The following is a 25,740-nucleotide window of genomic DNA, read 5'->3' as shown; positions in this document are numbered from 1 at the left end:
GAGGCAGAATTTCCCGTCTCTAATGAGAACACGCTGCAGCTCCGGCTGCTTCTTGGAGAAGTCTCTGGCCCTTTGCTTTGCGGAAGAGGCCCACTTACAGTCCCCCCCCCCGCCCGTCCGAGGGGCCTTCTGCTCATAGCATTTTGCAGAGAACCAATTGATCCTAGAACAGGAGTCCAATGGCCAGCCACCAAAAACAGGAGTGGGGGAAGAAAGGCAGATATTTGAAGTACGGGAAGGACCATAGCCGAAGCCCGGATTAGCTGGTGACTCACACTATTATTGTTTGGAGGGAAGGCAGCTTGGCATAGCCTGAGCTCATCAGAGCTTGGAAGCTAAGCAGGGTTGGAACTTGGATGGGGGACCAAGGAAGAGAACTGGGGGGCTGCCTCTGCTTCTCCCTTGCCTCGAAAGCCCCTTGCTGGGGTCTTCGTAAGTCGGATGTGACTTGAAGGCCCACAGGTACACACAACTGTTTTGCTCCATAGGAACTTCTTGGCACAGAGATCGAATGCCTTAAGAGCAGGGGCGTAACGCTTCCCTTTAGCGTGGTATTGTGGTTAGAGTTGGGGTAGGTCTGGTGAAACCCAGGTTTAAATCCTCGTGAACTCATTGGCGACCCGGGGCTAATTAGTCTGAGTTTATTATACTTCATCACAGGGTTGCTCTAAGGAAAAATGGAGAGCTATGTACTCTGGCGCAACATCCACTATAGAAACCTTCGTGTTTTCTCTTTCCTGCTGGAGTCATTTTAGCGAGTGTAACAACTGCAAGAGTTTAAATCCCTCTGCTCCAAACAATTCATTGGGTGGCTTTAATTCAGCCACTCTCAACGCCTCATGTTGCATGCGGATGGTACTCTAACTTGCAGGAATGCTGTGCGGATTACAGAAAGCACCAGCAATGTGTTTTGGGAACTCTTAAGAACCACTTCACTGGTCAATCTTAGTATCGGGTACTATAACCAGCAACTGCCTTCCAGGGGCTCCAGCACAGAAGAGTCTCTTTAAACAACTGCTACACGAGAATCTTTCAGTGGCAAAACACTACCCAGGCCCTTCTGTGTGCTGAACAAGTACTCAGCCACTGAGCCACAGTCCCGAATTGATGCACTGAAGGAAGCACGTTGGTTGGCAGCATCTCATTGCAAGCAGCACCAGGGTGGGGCAACTCTGCGTCTGCTGAACGGCCTGCTCCCTGCTCTCCCACGCCCTGCTCTACTGATCTCAACCCCCAATGGGGAGGAGGGGCGGCTGTGGCCCAGGGGTAGAACATCTGCTTTGTGTGCAGCAGGAGGCAGGCAATGGGAAAGACTACCCAAGATCCTGGAGAGGTGCTGCCGGACCGTAGGCGGCCAGGAAATTGGGAAAGGTGTGCATACGAAGGACCGAGCCCGAGGCAACACCCGCCCCATCACACACAAGTGATAAAACTCAGAAGACAGAATATTGTACAGCAACTACAGTATTAATGTTGAGTGCCAGGCTAGGATCCCCCATTCTGCCATGCAAGGTTGCTGGGCGACCTTGGGCCACGCACACTCAGCCTAACCCGTCACAGAGTGGAAGCTGCCAGGATAAAATGGAGAACCCCATTAAGCTGCTTGGGGGCTACATGGGGAATAGAAGTTGGGTATAAACGATGCCAATAAATAGCTATGTGGAAGTCTTTAGCACCACCTAGTGGAAAGGACAAAACCCTGCATGCTATTTTAAAAAGGCCGGGCTCTTCCCGTCACCTAACAGACCAGATACAGAATGCCGGTTTTCCAACTGCACCCCTTCCCCTGATGGCCTCTCCATGCAGATCCATTCTCAACTGCAGCCTGTCCAAGATACTTTTCCAGAGCACAGGCACACATAGTTGCTGCAGAAAACTACACTGAAATCTGGCCAGGATGAAATCAAAACCACATAGTGTGGATCCCATCAAAGCACCCCCCCTCCCATGAAAAGTGAAACATTCCAGATCCCCTGGTGTTGATGTGCTCCTCTGACAGGGTGTGTTCGTGTGTGTACTTGTGCCTCTGCTCAGAGCAATTGAGCTGGTGGAAGGATCCCACAGGTCGCACAGCCGAGATGTGCTGCTTCTGCCTACTTTCATCTATGCTGGTCCGATTAGCCCTCACCCAGCGTTCCCTAGCACATGCAATACCTAGGACACATTGTGGTCTCCTGTTCTTCTTGGGCAAGAGGCTCCTTGGGCACAGAATCCCTCCTGGATTGCAGGCATGCAACCACCCATGGCACTATGGAGGGGTGTGTGTCATATAAGCACACATTTCTCTTGCTACAGCTCTATTTTTCAACTGAGCACTTTACTTTGTATTTCTGGGGGGAGGGTGATGAGCAGGCAGATGCAGCTGATGTGAAAGGCAGCTCCTCCAGACAACGGAAGCCGGGCAAGAATTCCAGGAAAACTCTTGGCCATAATACCACCACAGCAAAACATTCCTTGGTGGCTGCCTGGACTTGGGAGGTGGGAAAAGTCCCAGGGTGCTCAAGGCAGTCCACCTTTACTAATGATCAACTGCAGGCTCTATGAGCAAAACCACTGGCCCTCTAGATTACTTGAACAAGAGTTACTGTGCACAAACCAAACTGAAAGGAGAGTCATCCCCCCTCCCTTTTGTAGAGAGGGAATCCTGCATGTACCCTGGGACAGGGCTACCGATTAATGAAGCTGGGAGAGTCAGTGCTACTTTCCAGCAAATGGGTAGGTTCTGGCAGGCTGCCTTCTGCTGCACCTGCGACCGAAGCACTGCTACAGAGCTTAATGAACAGCTCTTAGCACATCAGCAGCTGCTGCAAGGACAACATACCCCGTCCAACATGCCCCAAGGCACACCACACAAGAGGCTGAGGCAGGGGGTGGAGAAGGTCACACCCCCAGCTCACACATTTCCCTTCTTGGCCCCTTGATATAAAACGGCACCACACGTCTTCAATTCTAGCCTCCTTTATTGAGAGAGCAAAAAGTTTATTTCTTCTTTTCCACATCTTGTTCGGCTGCTTCCTTAGCTCGCTTAGCCCGGATGCCAAAGAGCCGGGCATTTGCCCGGGCCATGCGCAGGCTGGCAAAGGCTTTGAAGTTCTTCTCTTCCTCGGAGATAACCCGGGCCTTCTCCTTTTTGTAAACCTGAGAGGCAAGAACCAGACAGTTACAAAAAAAAGTGCACCCCCCCTCAAAACCTGCCGCCATCTTCCCATTGATTCAGTAGCTGCTAGCAGGAATTCAGCCAGAGAAGCCTCTAACTGCTCAGAATGTCCATTTTCTGCAGCCGAGAATTTCTACCCATAATCCTGCCTATCACCTAGACTCCGAAGAAAGTATTTCTGCACAACTGCGTGCTGCATGGACGGGCTCCCATTCACAGGCTGCAAGAGTTGACCCCAACCTGCATTTCTGCCCCACCAGAAGCGGCTTCCAGAGCCTCGGTGCCATCTCGTGTCCCTCCTGTTCAGTTCTGCAAATTTCCACTAGAGCACCCAACAGGCAACGTGGGGATTGGTGGCCCTGCATAGGTTTGGCTGCAAAGCTGGGTTCTGATGACATGATGATCCGGCAGTGAACGGCAAGAGGCCGCTCCGGGAAGCTCCTCCCCTACACCCTGAGGCCCCCCCCCCACCTTACCTTGAGAATGACAGTGACATCCAGCCACTGCATCCCAACATGGAAGAGGAGCAACAGAACTACCACACCCAGGAAACAAGCTTGCCTCACAAGAGCATTTCACCTGCTCTGCTACGCAAAGCCCAGTATTTCAACGAGAGGCAGAAAGGGTTCCTCTGCTCAGCCACAACCTACAGGAGTGAAAGGCACTTACGTTCCTGATGGGCATAACTGGTCCAGAGAGCTGTGTGGCCATTTTGAGCTCTTCTGCCTGCAGGGGAGAAAAAAAACAACGATGGGAGATCTTTACTAGAACCATTCCATGCAACCCTTTGCTGGCAGGAAAGCCTAGCCTTCATGCACCTGAGAGAAGTGCAAATGAGCGGCAGCTCATAAGGCTAGAAACCAGCTTGAGAGTGGAGCTGGGAGAGGGCCCAGGCTTCTAAGTCAGGCCCTTGTTCCTGGCTGATCCAGAGCGCTGCCTTCACACCACTTTAAGTCCACGCTTCCAAATAATGTCCCTGATATAGGCAGAAATAATCTCAAGCAATGGAGTGGTTCTGGCACAAGCATCCAGCGGACTGCGGCAGCCACATCCCCGTCCCCCTGAATGAACTTGTGAAGTCTTACCTGAAAGAGTGCAGCGTGGGACCAAACAGAGGAGGAGGAAATAACCTTCCAATCTACTGCCTGCCTAATTTGTGGGTGCTCCAAATTTAAACACATTTAAACACGCGCTCCATGGAGACTAACTCCAGAATTTCTTGTGTGTTTTGGGCATCAGTTTCTTTGATCAGAGCCTCTGATCAGGAGCCAGCACTCTGTCCCCCTTTCTGACCACCTCTCTCTGCAGCTGCTTGGATTTACATCGCGGCGGTGCCCGTGGCTTATGGTGTTTTGCAGTAGCCTGATTGTTTAGAGGCACCTGAATTCTTTTCAGGTTATCTGATTTAAATGATTATGAGGTTTTATTGTATGTTTTGATTCTATATTCTTGTGGGAAGCCACCCTGAGCCCACTTGCGGGAAGGGCAGGATATAAGCCGAATAAAATAAATAATTAATAAGATGGCTCCCCTCCCCTACTTACTGAACTGTCCCCTTTCTTAGGAGCAGAGGGTTTCCGGGGAAAGAGGATGAGCTTGGAGCGATACTCCTTCAGCCGCTGCACGTTGGCTTGCAAGGCTTCCGTAGACTTGTTACGCCGCCTGGGGTCCACCGAAATACCGATTGTCCGAGCAAACTTCTTGTGAATGCCAGCCATCTAGGGGGAGAGCATTCGCCTGAGCTTCAAGTGAAAACAACCTGGGCATCAACATTCCTGTCCTGGCTGCAGGGCTGCTACAGGCATCGGCTAGAAAAGGGCTTAAGAACAGTCTTCACGGACAGTACAGCGATTCCAGAGACAGTGACATCACTGACTGTATGGCTGTCAGGAATGGTGGCAATGGCTAGATTCTGAGATGCCTCTCACCCCTAGACAAATTTTTAATGTCTGGTAAACATTCAGAAAAACGTGACACAGCTGATATATAGAAGGGCTTTCCCCCCCCCATGACCCACCCTGAACAAGCAGGAATTAAATGTAATCTCGCCAGCCTTTAAAACTCTCCTGCAGATTTCCTTAGGAACATCCAGTTATTTTGCCTTTTAATGGTCTGTCAAGAAATCCAGCCAGCTCCAGCCAAGCTGCCTTCAGAAGACTTTCTTGAAAATGCATTTCATTTTTCGAGAATTCAGCCACACACCCAGCAGTCCAAGGTGGCCTACACGTCAGCCTCTGAGACATCTGCCTCCTCTACTCACTCTCAGCTCCTCTAAGCTGAATCCTCGACCAGCGCGGACTTTTGTGTGGTATCGCACGGTGGGACATCTCACAATGGGTCGGATTGGTCCAGATACCGGACGGGGAGCGATACGCCGGGCCTTTGCCTGCCGGGCCTTCCTCCTGGGTGGAAGAAGCAGTGGAAAGGGGCTTGCATCAACCTTTTTTCTAAATACAACCACAGTTTGTTCCCTTTACAGACAGACGGGGGGGGGGGGGGAAGGACTTGCTAAGAAAAAGAATTATAAGGCACCCTCCTTTTTGCCGAGACTTAATTCCCAGCAGCAATATAAAGTGCCACAGCCATCAGCTGATAGGGTTCAAATACATCATCAATGTTGTACAGCGATTCCGGAGAATTTTCATCATCTGGCTGCAGCGCTGATCGCGCATCCTTGGGGAAAAACGAGCCTTGCAAAGAAGCCAAAATCCCTCGCCTTTTGATTACCCAGAATTTATTATTCACTGGACATCCCGGGCACAGAACCCAGAGACGCAACACGCTGCAACCACTCACCTGCGGATCTTCCTGGCAGGCTGGTTAAACCACGTAGCCACTCGTCGTTGCCAGTCTTTGTGGAAATGGGGCTTTAAGATCATGCCATTCCGGCTGGGCGCCATGGCTGCTTAGGGCCCTGAAAACAAACACCTGGCGCTTGACTTTATGATTAAAGCTACCATAGCTCTTCATATCATACTGAAAACCTTTCACAGTTGTTTCACTCCCGTAACATCCCCGAGTCTGAACGGCAGAAATTCGCTTTCAATAAATTAGCTTTTGTTGTTCTCTCCTCAAATGTACAGTTTAAGACAGAAGGGATTTTTCTCTCTTCCATTTCAAAGAATATACAAATTAATGGCTTCAAAAAGGAATGTTTTAAGAAACTTTAAAACAAATCCACAGTACACTTGTCTTTTAAAAAAAAATCAACTGAAAGGTAAAAAGACATCATTTTATGTCTAACAAGAGACCTAGACAAAATTTATGAGATTGCTGATGTCACACTTTATAAGTAGAATACAGCACACGAATTGAGGTCCTGCCAGCTGTGTCTAAAACCTGAACTGCCACACCACATGCTGGCTTATTGTTGTGGGGTCCCCGCTGACCAAGGGACTGCACAAGCACTACGAGATCCAGGAGCCACCAGTCTGTGCCTCGCCAGAACCACTTGCTTCCAGGCGGATCTTGCAGTCCTATTTCATGCTCTGTTAAGCACCTGAACTCTATTAAACTCTCAGATGATGACCACTTAACTAACCAACCAAAACAGCAAGGACATCTTCTATTCCTGCTATCCTGCCGCTTTGCAACTGCAAGCCCATTCCAGAAAGCTGCGGACTGCCCCACCGTATGCAGGAAGAGCACCCAGCACCAGCCATTTAATTTCACAATCACATCCCCTCCCTGTGGAAATAAATCTGGCTCCGAGAGGCAGCTCTGGATTATGCTTCTAGGCAACATAAAACCTCTTCTTAGCTGCAAACCGATATGCTGTTAGAGCAACCAATTAGTATAACACTGGTTCACAAAGTGTATGAAATACAGTATAGAAAACCTGATTGACTTCAACGGCTCATATCGGTCTTTTTCATGGCAATTTAAACCAATGAAATGACTTGAATCATCTTGACGGATTTCAATCAACTCTGTGCCACTTATTTAACTTTTCAAAGCATAATGATCAATACTAAAATTTTCACTAACGCCGCTGCCCTCCTGTGGAGGAGCAAGTAGCCCCAGCCTAGGACTGGGGAGACTCAGGTTTAAACCCCGACTTGTCCATTAAACTTATGGGCCCATTACTCTAAGCCTAACGCACCTTACAAATATAATTACAGCCTCTGCACTTTTGTGCCCCTCTTCTAGACAGATGAGTGCCCCACTCAGAGCAGAGGACAAGGTCAGTGTTTTCCTCCCCACAATACAGCTGGGGCCGAGAGGAGTGGCTTCCCCAAGGCCGCCTGCTGAGCTCCGGGCAGTAGAGAGAGTCCAACAGAGTGCTGCTTCACAACCCAACCACTTCACTACTATGCTGCAGCACCTCCCTTGCAGGGTGGTTGTGAGAAAAAAAAACCGAGGAGACGCCTGTGAACGCTGCCCTGGGATGGGATGAACAACACGGCTCAACTACGGGGAGCCCTCAGCCGCTTGCCAGGTGTACTGCCACCCATACCCGCCTATCGAGTCTAGCACAGGAGCGCCCACTGTGCCCAGTGGCGGCCCTTCCCAGCACCCGCAGCCCCTTCTTTTGAACGGCGGGCGGCTTCTCGCGCATCGCACGTGCCTCGCCCCGCGCCCTCCAACTCGGCGCCGCCTCAGGCAGCCGGCAGAGAAAGGCCCGTCGGCATCACGCCCGGCTTTTCACCCCAGGCGGCTTGCAGCGGCCTCCCTTCCCCGCCTGATCCTCACCACCACCCTGCGAGGCGGGCTATGCCGAGTGCGCGCGCGCGAAGCCTGAACCGTCGCAGGGTGCTTGGCGGGGGCCGCCGCGGCCTGCTGTAGCCAAGGCGGCAGGCCCCCCAGCACTGGCGGCTCTAGTCGCCGCTGCCGCCGCCCAATAGGCTTCTCGGCCCAACGGCGAGGCGCCCGCGGCTCCCCCCGGCCCCCTCCGAGCTCTCCCGGCTCCACACAGACGAGAGATGGCGGCGGATAAGCACTCGGCCCGCCGACGGGCTCCCACTCACCTCCCGCGACAGAAAATGGCCGGCCGGAAAAAGAAAGAGGCGGCGCTAGGCCCGCCGGGATATCTGCTCGCCGCTTGCGACCCGACTGCAGGAAACGCGACAGTTCGCCTGCGGCCAATGAGGAGGAGGGAGCCGCCACGCCGGCTTCAACCTCGGCAGGTCGCCTTGCCATTACTAAAGATGGCGTCCTCCTTAAAGGGAACGCGCACTCCAGCCTTAGGAAAGTTTCCAAGAAAGGATGATTGCAATTGATTACTAGGTAGGCGGCCACAGAAGCGGGCCAGAGAATTTTCTCTACTCATTTTCTCTACACTGAACCTTGTTTTATACATGCCCGTGCTAAGAACAGGGCAGTTTTATTGAATTATATCGAAAGTTTAGAAAATGTGTTTTCCTTGTGTTGGCACTCGGAGCCCCTGATGAACTAAGCTGGAGGGCAAGGTCAGGGCTAAAGGAACACTGCTTCACACATGTACAGGCCACACTGCCACAACGTGCAGCCAACACTACTAGGTTACAACATTTAGGAGCTGCTGTAGCATAGTGGTTAAGTGGCCGGGCTGCAAATCAGCACTTGGCCAGCCATCAGCTCAGCAGGTGAGCCTCTCAGCCCAGCTCCCCAGCTGCATTCTGGGGATAATAAAAACACCGGCTTTGGTCACCGCTCTGAGTGGGCACTAACCTGTGTGGAAGGGGGGGGGTATATAAGCACACCATTGTTGTTGTTGTTATTATGAGGAACAATTGTCCCACCAGGGCCTGTTAAAGTAGATCATTCAATCCTCCACAAATAAGGGCAGTTCTGATTACTGATATTGCAGACTATGAAAGAATCGCCTCAAGGCCCTGCTTGGATGCTTCCCGGAGGCATTTGTCTTCCACCAAAGCCAAGCAAGGAAGCTAGACTAGATGGGTCCATGGTGTGATCCAGCAAGACTCTTTTTATGGTATGATTCACATTCACAATTGTTATGATTAAAAGCAGACATGATGGAATATGCATCAAACAGCTTCCCTATCTTGACCCTGATGGCGGCAGCATCCAGGCTAAGATGGAAAGGGTGGCTCTCCCCATTATACCCTCAAATATTCAGCAGAGCCCCAGACAGCAATAATAGCTTCCAAACTTTATTTTCTTGAACATTATCCCAACCTCAAGACAAACACAGAGTGACAGTCAGGACCCATGGCTTCCCTGCCCTTGGAGTTCTCTGAGGGATCCGGTGAAAGTCAAGTGATGCCTGAAAGGTCTCGTGGGCGGATTGGCTTCCCTTTGGGGGGAACAGCCACACAGACTGAGGAGCCTGTGATCTTGCCAGACATTTCTAGAGAGATACTATTCCATGCCAGTTTCTGAAAAGACCACTAGGTGGTAGCCACAGATTACAGATGACAACTGCCAAGGGCCAATAGGGAAGGTGGACTATAAAAAATTTGTTTTATAGTTGTAATTAACCTCCTGAGTAGAAAACTCTAAAAGAGGCCAAGGAACTGCAGGTTAATGTTGGTAGGAGCAAAATATGGACTAGGCTCATTCAAGGACAAAGACAGTAATTCTCGTGGAAATAATCCACTTTGAAGAGGAGGACGAGAATGTAACCGGCTGACCTCTCTTGCACCCCAGCCCACCCACCCTCACTTAGTGAGGATCAATGCACCCGCCCCCTCCCCGAATCCAACACCTCTGGACAAGCATTCAGCCTCAAGGCATCACCACCCTGCCCTCCAATCAGAACCATATCCTGCCCAGGGGCTTGTAAACTCTCTTTCTCAAACCACTTGATTTGGGCTTTGCAAGTTCATTGCTATTGAGCAAAAAGAGGGTGTCTGAGTAGCCAGCCTTTTCAAAAGCACAGCAGCAGCTGATCCAAGCCCTTGGCAGCCCATCGCGTGAGAGCCGGATGCCTCTGCCAGGAGCACAGTCCAGGGACGCGTGGATGCCTCCTTTTTCCAGACGTCTTGGAAATGGTGCTTGACATCACACCCAGGCCATGGCTCATTCCCAGAGGAGGGAAAGCCCCACGGGCTACAACCCACCCCGGAAATCCGAGCAGAGAGGCCCGTGCACGCCAGGCGCAAAGGAAGAGAACCTCTTCTAGTGAGTCTGTTCAGACAGGCAGCTGGATAGCCCTCCCTCCACTTCACGCCGTAGCCTGGTTTCAAACAGGTCTCAGGTCGGGCTCTTCTTCTTCTCCTCGGCTCTGTGGCTGCTGGGGGGGCTCTTCGTCCTCCACATCTTGTTTGTCTCTCTCGGCTTCCAGCCAGCTCTGCGGGACAATCATTTTCTTGGGCCCATGGGGAGGAGGCCCAATCAGGGCTTCGATGTCCTCATAGTTTATCACTTCCTTCTCCAGGAGGGCATGAGCCACCTAAAGAAAGAAAAGAAGGAAGTCAGCCCAGGAATGCACAGACAGGCCAGAAGAGCTGGGGCAGGGGCAGAGGGTGGCCCTTTGCAGCTCAGCCTCCACTTGGATGAAGCACGGCCCAACTGGCCACTGGAAGGAGAAACAAGGCCAACGGAGTGCTCTTTAGGTGGGGTGTCTGTGTCTGTAAAGGGTTTCCGCGGCTTCACTCCCTTCCTATTGCTCAGGAGGTTCCCCACGCTGCTCTTCCGTGCACATACACCTGAAGGCACACCCAAGAGCCTCCTGCAGCCATAAACCATGCCACACCTAAGGGCAACTCTCAGGCAACCTTCTGCTGGTTTCATCTACAGGGGAAGCAAGCTCTTCTGCACCGAAGGAGCTTTCAGACAAACACTTCCCTTCCTCCCGAGAGATCCCTCTTAACAGTGGCTTCCTGTATGTTGTGCTGAGATGGTGGGAAAAGAATGACTGCCCAAGTCTACGGCCGTGCACAGAGAGTCACCACCAAGCCTTCTGCCGCACACGGAGCAGTGGATTCACTCTGCAGCCCCAAGCCCCTCATTGCCTGCAAGAGTTTTCGGGCGTTGCAAGATCAAAGGATGTGGCACACACTTCTTGGCACACACGGCAACCAGACTGTTCCCTGGGTCTCTGCAGAGGACAAATCCTAGCAACAGCCCTGTCTGCTCTTTATGCTTTCAAGCTCCAGGATCTCAGAGCTGTTTGCTGTAGTGCAAATGCACTATGAAACGGAAGGGGCTTTCTCCCACGGCCACCCATTGAGTTTCAGCAGCCAAGGAGAAATCTGCCCCCCCCCACTGAAGGCCAGAGCTTCAGCCACTCCACCAGAACGAGGTGCCAATGTTCAGGCAGGAGACAGTCATACCATCTTCAGCTTGTCCCGGTTGTCCAGAAGCAACCTCTCTGTGCGCCTGTAGGCTTGGGCCACCAGCATCTTTGCTTCCTAGAAAGGAAACAGAAACCAACAGATATCTCCAGGGATACGCGGAACCAGGAAGGAGTTCTGTGCTGGACTCAAGAGAGGATTCTAGACGGTGGCTCATCTCCAGGCAGTGTGGGCAGGGAATCCAGAGGCGAAAGAAAGGAGGGCTGCCGTTAACGCTCCCCAACCTTGAGCGGAACACATCCTGCATTGGGGCTAGGCAAGCTAAACGCTCTTGCACCAGCTAGTTTACTTTTGTGCTGCTAACATACAAGTCTCTCTACACATAAGCCGTGGTGGCTTTTTCAGTACCCCACCTCCCTGCCCTTTCCAGCAAACCAAGCGACAGCCATCTTCATGTGGGAAGCCCGCCCCCGCCCCCTCAGAAGGATGGAGGCAGACTTCTCAGTGTTCCCTCTCTAACACGAGAGCAGAGTTCTTCCAGCACTCCCTGAGAGCAGGACTGAAAAGTGGTGCTCTGGCGCAGCACACAGGTGGCCAACAGACTGAAACTGCAGGATGGCCCCCAGCGCCCTACAGCTGCATCCCCTTCCATGAAGCTGGAGCAATAAAGCGCCTCAAAGGAGGGGGGTGGGGGGCAAGCAGGCTGGCTCAGGGGCTGCGGCCTTGCAAGACCGGCTCATTCCTTCTGAGGGGTCTGCGGCCAGGGAAGGCGGCGCTGGCTTCCGGGTCCTCCTGGTCCCTGAGTTTCCAACCACCCCTTATGGTTTTGTCCCGTCCTTCCTCCAAGGAGCCCAAGGCAACGTATCAGCGCCTCCTCCTGGCCATTTTTTCCTCACAAGGATATTATTTGCTTACATTATATCTGACCTGCCTTTCCCCCAACAAGACTCAACAGAGATGATGATACTGAGAAGCAGCAAGAAAAACACAGCAATAACTGAAAACAGAACATATCCCCAAAACAATTAAAAAAAACACCTGCAAGAACAGCTTTTCTCAGCATGCCTGCCTAAGCCTCAACGAGGGGGCCTTTCTGACCCTGCTGCGAAGCCCATTCCACCTAGTGGGGGGGCCAGCACTGAAAAGGCTACGATGGGACGTTAAGCAGGCCTGCTTCAGCCAAGGAAAGAGGACACGGTGGGGGGGACCCTGGGAGACACACAGCCTGAACGTGTGCGACTGGCCCAGCATCACCCAGTCAGCTCCACGGCAGGATGAGGGCAGGCAAGCACCGTCAGTAGCTTTGCCGTCCCAAGGAGAACTTACATGGTCCATGATCTGCTGGAGGCCATGGCTGAAGGGGCGCCGACCGATCCCTGGAGTATTTTCCTGGTCTGGGAAGGACAGGTGGCCGACACTGGGCGCCATCCCATATTGCTTCACCATTGAGTAGGCGATCCTGGTTACTTTCCTCAGGTCATCTTGTGCCCCTGGGCGTGTGAAGGACAAAAGAAGATCAAGGTCTGAGGGCAAGGTTTACCACTGGACTGGATAAGTTCTCCCCCTTCCGGCTGTCCAGGCAAGATTCAAAACCACTGGCTTCACGGGTGGATGAGAAAAGAACGTCACTCCTGACCCTGGGAAACGTGCAGCCCGACAGAAGCCTGGACTGCCTGGGACAGCGAGCCAAGTGCGCTTGGCTCCTCCTGCTGCTCCCTCCCTTGGCTCGGCCTGTCCTCACCTGTCGTCACTTTGTTGAAAGTGATGGCCTCGGACACCCTTCCTCCCAAGGCCATGCACATCCGTTCGAAGAGCTGGTCCTTGGTGAAGAGGTACTGGTCCTTGGGCAGGATCTGAGCAAAGCCCAGGGCAGCATTTGTGCGAGGGGCTATGGAGACCTGCAACAATAATCATAACAACAACATTCGATTTATACACTGCCCTTCAGGATAACTTGACACCCACTCAGAACTCAAAGTATATTATTATTATCCTCACGACACTCACCCTGTGAGGTGGGTGGGGCTGAGAGCTCTCTGAGAGAGCTGTGACTGACCCAAGGTCACCCAGCTGGCTTCAAGGGGAGAAGTGGGGAATCAAACCCAGTTCTTCAGATTAGAGTCCCGTGCTCTTAACCACTATACCAAACTGGCTCTCAGGTGGAGAAACTGCAGCAACAGGAGGCATGCACACAGAGGTCCCACTTATCGCTGAGAAAGCTGGACGCTCGTCACCCCAGATTCTCACAGCCCAAGTCAGACAGCAAAGATACCTTCATCACCGCCTCCGTGTGCTCCAGCAGCCAGCCCACAAGGGCATGGCCTGACTCATGAAATGCCACCACCCTTCGCTCCTCCTGGGACAGAATCTTGCTCTTCTTGGCAGTCCCTTGAGACAAAAACACAAACTTTCAGCTCCTTCTGCCTCCCAGGTAGAGAACTTGGGACTCATCAGAGACTGAGAAAGCAGGAGGGTCTCTGCCCCTTCGTCCCCCCCCCCATCACTCTGCTACAAAGCTTTGGCAAGGGGCCTCCTCGTGTTCTTCCACACGGTCTCCCTGTGGCCCAGGCACTATTGCTATGGCTAAGGAGACTTCCAGCTCCCATAGATCTCACTTGCAAGGAAAGCGACCGATGGCTCCCCTCTAGAAACAGCCTAAAGCTCATCCATGGAGCCGAAGGTCCACTTTTATTTTAACACAGATTCCTAAACCTGGACTTGCACAAGCAGACGTGTGCCCTTGGGAAAACATCCGTGCCAAAATCACAGTGGTAGTGCAGCCCCTTTAAACATCGCCCCGAAGGAGGAAGCAGCTGAACTAGGTACGCTTGGCTCTGCTCCCGTGAACGAATTCTTTTTAAAAGTCTTCCTTTCAGCTGCTCAGGGTGTCGCTATGCAGGCAACTGTGGACTGGATGGTTATGCACAAAGCAGTACCCAGAACGAGGGCCCCAATTAAGGTGATGCACAAAGCAGTACCCAGAACGAGGGCCCCAATTAAGGTGATGCACAAAGCAGTACCCAGAACGAGGGCCCCAATTAAGGTGATGCACAAAGCAGTACCCAGAACGAGGGCCCCAATTAAGGCAGGCAAAGTGGGCCGTTCTTGTCAGGGGTTCGCACTGGGTCCTCCCTGGCGCCTGGCTGGGTGTAAGGTGCCTCTAAATGCAGCCTGGCTGACAATTATGCCGGCTTGTTTCGCACGGCTCTCTTCACGGCCCTACTGCTGCCTCCTCACAGTTCGAGCCCTCTCAGATGAATGATCAAGGCAGCGCTCATCTCCTGTGGTTAGGCTCAAGAGGATCAGCCCAGAGTGCAACCCAGGAAGGAGCCCCACCTGCAATGACTCTTTCCACAGCATATTCAAAATTGAAGGTGTCAATGGATTTATGCCCTTCCCTTGCGGCATGAAGAGCGGCCTCGTTGCAGATATTGGCTATGTCGGCTCCTGCAGGCAGAACAACAGACACAGTTGACGGTTCGACGGCCACTCTCCCAGTCCTCCCAAAGAATCGACCCCCACCATTCAAAGATCTGTGTGCCCTACGCAGGACCCCCTAACTCTAACCCTGCATGCAGGTGAAATCAACAGCTGCCTGTACACGTGCCTTCTCTGTGGTGGCCCCTGCCCAATGGAATAGCTTGCTTGAGGAAGTCAGGAGAGCCCCAACTCTCCTGGCCTTCCACAAACGATACAAAACTGAATTATTCAAAAGGGCTTTTTACACAGGTAGGAGGGCTGTATTACAGGGAGGGGGTCTCAAAGAGATGCTTTGCTAAGGAGTTAGGGACCGGAGACTTCTCCACCATGTTGCTGTATGTACTACCTGTTGCTTTAAGTACGACCCTACTGGGTAGTTCCATGTTGTCTTAATTTCAGTCATAAATTGCTTTCTCTCAGTTTCAGCATTTCTTCCACTCTGTATCGGATTTTTGCTAATGTTGTATCTTTGTAAATTTGCATTTATTTATCCTATGGCATTATTGAAAATTCCTTGATATTGTGCTAATCTACGTCTCAGTGAGAAAAGCAGACTATAAATGACATAAAACCAACCAACCAACCAACCAACCAACAAACCATACTTTCTAGGATGACGTGGGGAAGCTGAAGGGCAGACAGTTACTACAAGTGACTCCACCACGCAAACCAAGCTCCACTACCGACCGCAGAAAGCAAAAACAGGAGTCTTGGATCACCACTTGTCTACCTGACTTGAGCTTTCCTTCCAGACCTTCAAAACTAAGGCATTGAGAAGGAGGTCAGTTTCACCCAGCATACTCTCTGTGGCAGCAACAACCTCTGGTTGCAACAGGGTGGGAGAGGAGAGGAGGGGGAAGGAGAAAGCAAAGGAAGAGTAGTGCAAAGCCGACGCACGCCTGCTTTACAGGCAGGGGCCGCCAGAGGACATGCTGCTCTGGCACCGTTCGTGCTGGAGTCGAGCCACAAGGCAAGTCTGGCTGCCCTCACCAAGATGCTCCATGGGGGAACGACGATGAGTGTCTCTGGCACAGTCTGAGCCTGGGTCTCAGGCCTAGGTGAGTGGGCAAGGCCAGCCCAGGACTGCCAAGGCCCTCTGGACTGCTCTGACCACAGCCCCGCCAGCCTCTCTGGGGAAGAACGAACATCTGTTCTGAGTGTGTGGGTGGTGTGGGGGCTGCTTGAAGAACTCGTGCGAGAGAGAGAATGGGGGCCAACCAGGGGGAAAAGGCACACACAGGATACGCCAGAGTCACGGCACAAACAGGAAATCCAGAGCTCTGTTCTAGAGGTTGGGCCTGGGAGGAAAAGAGAGGCCAAATCCCACCCATTTCTTAATTTGGGAAAGCGGAGTTTAAAAAAGGCAGGACTAGAACTCCTCCCCCAGCTCACGCTACTGATCTCCTACCAGTTAATTTCCAGAAGGCGTAACAGTGGCGGCAGCTCCCGTCCCACAGAAAGCAGGGTCGCACAGGCCAAGCACAATTCAAAGAAGCTCAACAGGTTCATGGATTCCGAACAGCTGGAGGGATATCCCCACTCAACATCACCACTGCCCTTAGAGGCGCTGACCCTTCTCTCTCCTAGCAAGCCCTTCAGGAGGAGAGGGGAGCCAAGCTGGGTCTGGCAAAATGTGCTGCAGAGATTGCACAAAGCCCCAGCATGCAAAACACAGAAGGGAGCCTGGCAGCAGCCAGTCTTACGTACCACTGAAGCCTGGAGTCAGTTCGGCCAGCCGCTGGGAATAGAAGCTGCCGGCCTGGGATAACTTCAGGCCCTTCAGGCACTGCTCAAAGATCTCCCTCCTCTCCTGCAAAAGAAAGAGGCTGTGTTTCTGAGGGGTGGGGCTGCGGATGGGGCTTTGGGGCGGGGGGGGGGGCTGGGCAGGAAGCAGGCCAAGGGCAGCTGTCCAGTCAGCCATCGTCCCATACCTACTGGTTGCTGGGAGCCTTACAGAGAACACACTTGTTATGCTCTTACACAAGAGTCGCACTGTCAAGATCTCCTAATCGTTAAGGCATCATTGCTCATCTGTGTTAAGTGACCCTGAGCCTTCATACCGGCTGCGTGCATTCACTTAGGCCAGAGGGAGATGAGGACGAAGCCTGGCTCCCTTCTATCTGGCCTGGAGCCAGATAGCCCAAAGTATATCTTTTCATCCACAACTGCCTTGGTTTGCAATTGCTGCTAACTTACTTTGGGAGCCCATTTTTGGAAGAAAAAGCAGGGTTAAAAAAATAACCAGCGGCACTTCAGCAGAAAAGTTTCAAAGGGAGGCTCCAGTGAGAAGCTACTGAGCTGGGAGATTCAGATGTGATACGATCAGACCAGGACTCAACAGAGAGTTGGGTGGTTGGCCCACAGGTGGGGAGTGCCCTCAAGTCATAGCAGAATCATGGCGACCCCTGCTGGGGGTTTTCATGGCAAGAGACTAAAAGAGGAGGTTTGCCATTGCCTGCCCCTGCAACCCTGGTCTTCGTTGGAGGTCTCCCATCCAATTACTAACCAAGGCCGACCCTGCTTAGCTTCTGAGATCTGACGAGATCAGGCTCACCTGGGCCATCCAGGTCAGGGTTAGCTCACTAAAAGACATGTCTGCAATTTTAAGTCTGTATCTACTGTCCTGGTGCACCCTGTTTTGCCAGCTCATCAGCTGAAGTGGCCCATCTGCATTCCACCTCTGGCTGGATCCTATTTTCACTTGGGCTCTACAATGTAACATCACACACCCTGTCCTGGGCAACTCAGCCTTCGGACCTCTCTCTTTGTAACGCTGCCCTAACCCCACCCAATCAGCCGTTGGTACCTCAAGGTATAAACCTCTCTGCTAATGGGATGCAACACTTCATGCACCTAAGTCAGCCCTGACTGGTGAAACCCTCTGTCACAATAACGTCATTCATCTTGAGGATGCCACAAGCCCCTCGGTCACGTCAGTGTGAGCAGACGCGCATATCAGGGAGCTGCACAGGATTCCAGTGGGAAGGGAGACCGTTCAGAGCTAGGCTCAGCTGACTCCTGCTGATTCTGATTTAAAAAAAAAAAACCCTTCTGCAGTTCAGCATCTAACCGGCTCCTAAGGTAAGCCAAACGAGGGCTCAGTTTGGGAGAAAGCAACCAAAAACAAAAAGAGGGGGCTGGATTAGACCAGAATTCTGTTTTGACTACTTTTTTCGCAAGGGATGGTAGCAGAAATCGCACTGCCAGCGGAGATAGAGACTGGAGGCTCCAAGCAGGAGACCTCCTGGGAGGGGCTGAGGCAGAGCTGGTGCGGCTGCTGCAGGCGGCCTCCGTCGCTTGGATCAGCCCCCAGGAGAAGCGCAGTTGCTCCCAAAGCGGGATTCTGCAGGAGGGTCCGTGAACAACGAAGGACGCCTGAATGTGTGAAGGCGTCACCGTTCCCAGGCAATGCCAGCAGGGGGCAGAATCTCTCCGGTTCGCCTGCTCTCCCAAGGCCCAAATGCTTCCCCCGGACTTCTTTCGAATGCAGGGCAGATGCACAGCGGCTTGCAAGGAGAAGCCATTGGCTCATTCCTCCAAAGGTCACTTCTCTAGCCCTCCCCCCACCCACCCCCGCATTAATTTTGATTTATTCCTTAACATTTCTACCACCACAGCAGTTGTATGGGGAACCAAGGCCTCCCAGGCGCTCCCAGCCCCCACTTTAAATGCAGAGGGAGGCAATTTCCAAAAGAGGGGGGGGGCAGCTCGATCAGGCTGGCGCGGGGCCAGCAAATGACTCACGCAGCGGGCCCAGGCAGCCCTGATTAAGGCAGTGGGCCCAGCTGCCTGCAAAGGTTCCTTCTCATTCTTCCCTTAGGGCAGCCTGTTCTGGTGCAAGGCATTCTAAGCAAAAGACCCAGGAGGAACAAGAAGAGGGCGATGCCCAGATGGGAGGAGGCAATGCTGGGCCAGGGGGGCATCCTATCTGCAAGCCCTGGCAGAGGGAGAGGAGAGGAAGGGCACCCTCACGCAGGATCAGTGGGAGGGGAGGGGACACCCCATAACCAAGGCTGCTCTGCACACCCTGCTTCCTGCGCTCTCAGTAGGGTATACTGAAGCACTAAGAGAAATTGGGGGTGGGGTGGGGTGTGTGTGTATGCGCACGCACGCGCGCACGCGCGCGCTCATAATGTATAACCTGGTTAGCACCTGAGGATGAACCAGGAGCTGAAGAAAGGCTCAGAGCTCAGTAGCAGACCATGCGCCTTGCTTCACCCCTGGCCTCTCCCGCGAGCCTCAGGCAACAGGACACCAGCCCAGACATCTTTGCCTACCAGTCTGAGCACTGGCACGGGCAGAGCAACCAGTGGTCTGACTGGGTCAAGCAGCCTTAGATGAAGAGGATAACTCCATGAGTCTTTTTTGATTTTCAGTATTATACGAAGCATCGTTTTGTGAAATGCAACCTCAGACTTAAGGGCCCGGTCAGACTGGGACAGCGAAAGCCCGGATTCCCAATGGAGCTCCAGGGGAAGGTGCCTGAAAGGTCTGCCCAGTGCGGAAGCACGATGGAGTGAAATCCCACCATAGGCTGTGGGCTGAGAGGGCCAGCCGTGGGGATCAGGGGCGTTCCCAGCGCCAAGCCCTCCCTGCCAGGCCACTGCCACGACTGCAACGCGCTCCAGAGAGCGGGGACCGATGAGAGTGACAGAAGCAGGGCTGGATCATACCTGCAGGGTGGGCAGATCGATGAAAATGTGGCGATCGAGCCGCCCGGGTCTCATGAGAGCGTTATCCAAGATGTCTGCCCGGTTGGTGGATGCCAGCACTATGACGTGATCGGTGGTGCCCATGCCTGCAAAAGGAAAAATGGAAGGAGTCAAAGCTCGGGGACTCCCGCCTGGGCAAGTGGGCCCTCCTAAAGACCGTCTTCTCACCTGGTGGGCATGAGGCCTCAAGGGGATCGGCCCTTGCAGCAGCCCTCTAGGCCATGCGCCTTAAGCAAATGCCGGCACACCAGAGGCCGTAGGGACTGGACTCTCCCCTGCCTCCTTTAAACAGTTTACCAAACCACAGGACACGAGGGGGAGAGCATAAGACAGGAGGCACCGCACCATCCTTGCCGTTTCTATTCTAGTGCGGCCAAGAACACGTGTCACCCGCGTTCAGACCACCTCTGTAACAAATGTGCCATTTATTTCCTTGATGCAACCGTCGCTCTCTCAGCCAGGCATTTCTCGAGACCTCTAGTCTATTGCAGGTACGTGTCTGGCAGCAGTGCCTGAAAGCAGTCCCTTAACAACGCGCCCAAAGGTGAGAGCAGATGCAGCCATGCCAGCGAGAGGCGAGACGGGCTACACTCGCCTTCCTCTGAACTGCTGAGGCACAGACTGTGATGGTAAAGCCACGTCAGAAGGCTGGCGCTAGGTGTATGTCCTTCCAACACTGCCTGAGATGCACACAATCAGAGAACAACCCATCCCCCCTCCAGCTGCTGCGTCCTGAGCCTTGCTACTGCCACCCTCTGAGATGTTGTTGAGGCAGGCACCGGAGGAGAATGAAGCACAACCGCTTTCCAGGGCAGAAGAGAGAGGAGCTGCGAGCCAGGCACGTGGGCTGAGCAGCATCACTCCCAGGGCCAGATCAGCATGAGCTGCTTTGCTGCTGGGAAGGTGTGCTCCCCAAATAGATCCCTCTCTGTCCTTGGCCCCAGGAGGGCAAGTCTGCAGAAGGAGCCCTGCTAATTGCACGAGCCCTCGCCATTCCACCCTGCCCCGCCCCCCCCCGGAAACACGTTTCTGCCTCCATTACAAGGCTCAGCCCCCTGCAAGGCTGGTGCAAAAGAACTAAAGGGAGGACCGAAGCAGACAAGAGGGCGAGAGAGAAGTTGCCACCCATCCCCGATCATGTCCAGGGGAGGCTGTCAGCTCTTTAAACCAACATGTAATCCAACAGGCGGTGTTTGAAACTCACACCGCTCGAGCTGCTTGTGAGTAGCAGTCAGCTGGCGATTGATTTGCTAGAAGCAGAGCGGATTCTGGCCACCTTGCTTAAAGCCACACGTTTTGGGGGAAAGGACTGGGCTGCAGCCGCACCACTCAAGACCAGAATGAGCCCATGATAGCAGCATCCTCAGAGCGGCACGCGACAAGTCACTCTCCCTCCCCCATTCATCCAGATGCTTGTCACCATGAGAGCAGGAGGCAGCATGGCGTGCTTGGCATCGCCCGCTGCAGTGCAGACCACTCTGCTCCCATCGTCCCAAACGGCTACTTACGCTGCGCCCTGGTGTTTGCGCCTGGGCCCTCCTGCTACGAGCCGGCTGCTGAAGCAAAGGGTCTGATCCGGCCCTGCAGGTGAGGCCTTGGGTCCAGAAATCACAATGCAACCATGTTTACTGTGAGCCTTCCCTGAAACCCCCTGCAGGGCCACTCCCCAGGGAGCTGGGAAGCAGGAAGACACGTGCGGGGGGGGGGGGGGAGAAGCAGGCAGGTCTGCAGCATCCCTCAGTGGGTCCAGCCTCCATTCCCATCCTGACAAAACCAGGCAGGGCTAGGAGGGAAAGGACTTTGGCTGTGGAACCAGCTATCCTGCTACAGAGCAGCTGCAGCTTCCTTGCAGGGGGTCTTTCCCATGGCAAAAGGCGAGTCTCTTTTCCTCCTGGAGGGAATACATTTCGAAGACCTCCCCAAGGGATAAGTCCAAGTCACTGACCGTCCATTTCCACCAGCAGCTGGTTTAGGGTCTGCTCTTCCTCCGTGTTGGAAAAGCCAGCCATGTTGGTGGAGCGCTTCTTCCCCACGGCGTCTATTTCATCGACGTAGACGATGCAGGGGGCCCGGGCCCGGGCTTCTTTGAAGAGGCTTCGCACACGAGCAGCCCCGAGACCTGCAGGAGGGCAAGGAAAACTTTTTCTGAAGCCGTTGCTGGCCATCATGTTGCCCTGAGTGGACGCCTGGAATCTCGCGCAGGTCGTCTTTCCCAGAGTCCCACTGACAGCCCTAGAGCCAAACTCTGTTTCACAAGAACTCCGGCTGCAGAGACCTTGTTCCGCCAGTGCCTAGCTCTCAGCAGGCCCCGAGCAACTGCCAAGCTACCGAACAGCCACTTTAGAAAGAGGATTATGGCTGTAGGCACTGACCGTGCCAGAAGGGGAAGAAGCCGGGACTCCCCTGGACTCACCTCCAATCACCTCGACAAACTCGGAGCCAGCCATTGCCAGGAAAGGCACTTGTGCCTCCGTTGCTACTGCTTTGGCCAGCAAGGTCTTGCCACAGCCGGGTGGGCCCAGCAGGAGGGCCCCTTTGGGCACCTTGGCCCCCAGCTGCAGGTAGCGCTCTGGGCTCTGGAATCAGAAAAGGCCAGGGTTCAGCAGCACACTCGCATGGTAGCAGCGCTCAGGTGAGGGAGTCAGTCCCAAGGTTCCGAGGCTCTTCTTTGCTCTGGACAACGTTCAAGGCGCAGCCTCTGGCCAAGGCAGCTGCCTCTCCATAGCCCCCCCAGCCCTCTCTCACTCAGGCAGAGGTCCTCTGCCAACACATCCAGAATTTTGCAGAGAGAACTATGCCCGCACCTTCTCAAGCCACCCACTGAGCAGCCTGCCCGAAGAAGCCCCACCACACACCTCATCCCGGGCAAAGATCCACGCGGGTACCCTCTACATAAGCAACCTGAGCCAAGCGCCGGCGGAGCTCCTGATTACCTCAAGGAACCCCTACTACTCACTCCTCAGCAGGGCAGGATAAGGAGGCCCACTGTGAAAACCACGTCGCTGCCCCATGGATTCCCCCAGGACCCTCTGCCTCCTGGTATTCCTTTGTCCCAAGGGTGTTTGCAGTTCTTGCCTTCAAATAATCCACAAATTCCTTGACCTCCAACTTGGCCTCGTGCAATCCCGCGACGTCCTTGAAGCTGACTCCTTTCCCAGATTTGCCATCCACAATAGTAAAGCGGGCCATTTTCAACTGATTCTGACAAGGGAGAGAGAGAACTCTGAAAGCCCTGGTAAAGAAGGCGGGTGCCAATCCCACCCACCCACCCTTTTCCTGAGCTCCAGGGAAGCACATTCCAGACACTGGCTCCATGCGGTACTCTCTGGCCAAGTGCCTGGCAATGAGATTGTGGCGTTTCCCCCATTTTGGATTTCTGTTGGATCTCCTTCCTTTAGTAAGAAGGGCAGGGGCTCTGTTGACTTAGCTGCTGCCTGAATCAACGTTGCACGCTGGAGGGAAACCTGTGGCTACTGCTAGCAGACTGCAGCCAAAACCAACTAGTTGACCAGACACACAGAATCTCCACCTCCTCCACTTTAGCTTAGAGAGCTGGCCTGAAGACGCCTCGCCCCCACCCCTCTGCTCTGCTTCCATCAAACAGGCACAGCTCCTAATGCTGTCCCATCGAGGCACTGAGCAACCGGTCCTGCAGTCTAGCCTCTGTGAGACCACACCACAGACAACGCAACGACAAGCTCAACACCCTGGGCATAACTGCTCATTACCCCTAGCCCCAAACAGCCCACTAATGTTGGCTTTTTCATTACGCCTAAAGCAGGCTCGGAAGGCTTGGAAACGCAGCAACACAAACACCCATGGTGCAGCTGCCCAAAGGAAGGGGACCGGGAGTCTCAAAACCACGTGGGAAGCTTCCTCATGCCCCTCCTCCTCTTCCTCTAATGCTGCTCCTGGGCTGGGGCCAAAAGGCCCATCGGCGGGTGGGGGAGCATCTTGCCCCACTGGCACTTCCCTTCAAACCCACCGGCCTCTCCTCAGATGACTGGCCGGCAGGGGTCAGCCACTGCTGAGATGGGGGCAGAGGTCAGGAGGAAGTGAGGCCGGCTCACAGCACAGGCCCAAAGCTTCGGCGGCTTTCAAGGCTGAAATCAGTTATTTGGCTAAACGTAAGGGGATTTGTGTGTGTCGCTGCACGCGAGATCTGCTGGCAAGACAAGGGCAAACGGAATGCCATTCCCAGCTGCAAGTCATTAGTGAGTTTTGAAAAGAGCCGAGAGAGCTGCCCTGCCAATTCCCCGTGCTCAGCCCTTCCAGCCCAGAGGGAAAGAGGACCCCCTCCCTCCCACCCCCCGCAAGCAAGGCTCTGTCAGCTGATAGGAAAGCTGCACGGGACCGCCCAGTCTCCGGCCTGGCTTAGTTCTCATCCATTGTGGACTCTGCTGGGGGGGGGGGGAGGAGGAAGGCGGGCCCACCCAAAAGGAGAGCTGTGGGCAACAAAGGCTACTTACAAAGGCGCTGAAGCCCCCTTCCCTTCCGGCCATCCCAGTCAGGCGAAAGATGTACCACAGGATGGCGACTCCCAACGCTGCCATCACCAGGGCATAGAGAGCACTGCAGAGGCAAGGGCACGCCGGGGTTAGGTCTCAGCAGGAAGCCCCTTCTTTGCGCAGTGACCCCCGAAGTGCAGCTGACCCTGTGCCCAAAGGGAAGGACCCCGGGGGGGGGGGCGGCCTTTCCAGCCAATGGCAAGCACACACCTTTAGGGGGTTTTCTGCGCACCGCTTAACTAGGAAAGGGAGCCATTCAACGGGCAACAGCAGTGTGGAGGTTCCATTAATTCCCACAAGATCCACACCAGCCTTGTTGCTGCGGCCTGGCAGGCGGCTCCCTTGACACTGCCAGGCAAGCGAGGGGCAGGGAGCCCAGGACGCACTTGGGCCTCGCACGAAGGAGGCAGCCATCGGGCGGGCAAAATCTTCTGAGAAGGGGTGTGTGTGAGGGGGAGGCCTGGGGCTTGCTGAAGGACTTGCTATTATCACTGTGCCAGTCTGCAGTTCTTTTCATATAAGCAGTTATGAGAAAAGACCTGCCTGGCATCCAGGGACACAAGGAGGGAGAGTCCAGTAGCACCTTTCAGACTAAGCAACTTATTTGTAGCATAAGCTTTTGAGAACCATGGCTCTCTTCGTCTGATGAAGAGAGCTGTGGTTCTCGAAAGCTTATGCTACGAATAAGTTGCTTAGTCTGAAAGGTGCTACTGGACTCTTTACTATTTTGCAACTACAGACTAACGCGGCCAACTCCCCTGGATCCATGACCGAGGGAGGGGGCGGGTTCTCATCTGTCTGCATATTGCGTCCCCTCTCCCAACTCCTTTGCTTCGGAGTCTCAGGATAAGGGAGATTTCCGCTCTGAGTAGATAATCAGGAAGGACTGAAATTGGTTTCCTTCTCCCCTGAAGGGTGAAGAGGATGCTCCAGGCATACAGCAAGGCCACGATCCGCCTGCTCTTCAGGGAGTTTCACGTACAAGCCAAGAGCTGGCCTGTCACAGCCCAGGCGGTAAACCGAGACATCTAATAATGCACCAAACGCATTAAGAATTGATCCTTCACAGCACAAATTCTTTTTAGCGGTGGCCATAGCAGCAGCCACAGAACTGCCCGCTTTGGAGTGCCTATTCCATTCTTGTTGCAAAATAAGGTCACAGTGGAACAATAAAGAGGATCGAGGGACTGGCTAGGGGTTTTGCAGCCAACAGGCAAGGCCAACAGGGTCCTTGGAGAGAGGAGACTTGAAAGGCTGCGTCCTGGATCCTGGAAATCAGTCACGCCTTTAATTTCCCTGTCTGCTCTGACAGTAATCCAGACCTGACAGGGTGCATCAGAACAGTGCCCACAGGGCAACACAAGGGCCTTCCCACGGAATTCCCCGACCAAGGTACACTGATCTTTGCAAGAGGGTGGCTGACAGCTTCCTTTCATTTTTATTATCGGGGAGCCTCCTCAGCCAGAGATGACAAGATCCCATCAATCACTTTTTGCCAATAAAAGTTGCTGGCTTTAATGGGAGAACAAATCACCTGTGGCAAGAGGAAGGAGACCGCCACGGGCTGGTGCTTGCTGGCTGGTCCGGACAAAAAGCACCCACCCACTTCCAGGCAGGCCTCCCGCTGCCTTCTGTGCAGTTTTCTACCTGCCTCCCACGTCCTCTTCACTGCTGACGCTGACCTTAGGCCAGCATTAAAAGCA

At 53.7% G+C, this 25,740-nt stretch overlaps 2 protein-coding genes and 1 non-coding gene across 3 annotated transcripts in view; all 3 read right to left on the bottom strand.

The window, feature by feature from the left end:
* Positions 1-2,942: 2,942 nt before the first annotated feature.
* On the bottom strand, positions 2,943-8,228 carry RPL13 (ribosomal protein L13). Its single transcript, XM_055000757.1, has 6 exons — positions 8,125-8,228; positions 5,954-6,071; positions 5,418-5,559; positions 4,702-4,875; positions 3,827-3,883; positions 2,943-3,138 (listed from the first exon to the last, which is right to left on the bottom strand). Exons 2-6 carry the CDS (start codon positions 6,055-6,057, stop codon positions 2,980-2,982), a joined length of 636 nt encoding a protein of 211 aa, XP_054856732.1. The 5' UTR covers positions 6,058-6,071; positions 8,125-8,228; the 3' UTR covers positions 2,943-2,979.
* On the bottom strand, positions 5,726-5,803 carry LOC129344354 (small nucleolar RNA MBII-202). The gene has a single exon (XR_008598383.1). It is a non-coding gene; the product is annotated as a small nucleolar RNA MBII-202 (small nucleolar RNA).
* Positions 8,229-9,236: 1,008 nt separating the features above from the next.
* SPG7 (SPG7 matrix AAA peptidase subunit, paraplegin) overlaps positions 9,237-25,740 on the bottom strand; it is a 28,163-nt gene continuing 11,659 nt past the window's right edge. Inside the window, exons 6-17 of the mRNA XM_055000462.1 lie at positions 23,999-24,101; positions 22,605-22,730; positions 21,943-22,105; positions 21,475-21,648; positions 19,491-19,615; positions 16,525-16,627; positions 14,674-14,784; positions 13,610-13,725; positions 13,079-13,235; positions 12,664-12,827; positions 11,377-11,454; positions 9,237-10,493 (exon numbers count right to left, since the gene is read on the bottom strand). Coding sequence (XP_054856437.1) covers positions 10,284-10,493; positions 11,377-11,454; positions 12,664-12,827; positions 13,079-13,235; positions 13,610-13,725; positions 14,674-14,784; positions 16,525-16,627; positions 19,491-19,615; positions 21,475-21,648; positions 21,943-22,105; positions 22,605-22,730; positions 23,999-24,101 — 1,630 coding nt within the window. The 3' untranslated portion in view covers positions 9,237-10,283. The remainder of the gene's footprint in view (positions 10,494-11,376; positions 11,455-12,663; positions 12,828-13,078; positions 13,236-13,609; positions 13,726-14,673; positions 14,785-16,524; positions 16,628-19,490; positions 19,616-21,474; positions 21,649-21,942; positions 22,106-22,604; positions 22,731-23,998; positions 24,102-25,740) is intronic.

Source organism: Eublepharis macularius, chromosome 16 (assembly GCF_028583425.1).
Source record: "Eublepharis macularius isolate TG4126 chromosome 16, MPM_Emac_v1.0, whole genome shotgun sequence".
NCBI classification, from domain to species: domain Eukaryota; kingdom Metazoa; phylum Chordata; class Lepidosauria; order Squamata; family Eublepharidae; genus Eublepharis; species Eublepharis macularius.
Note: the sequence above shows the minus strand (reverse complement) of the source record. Positions and strands in the feature narration are given on the sequence as shown.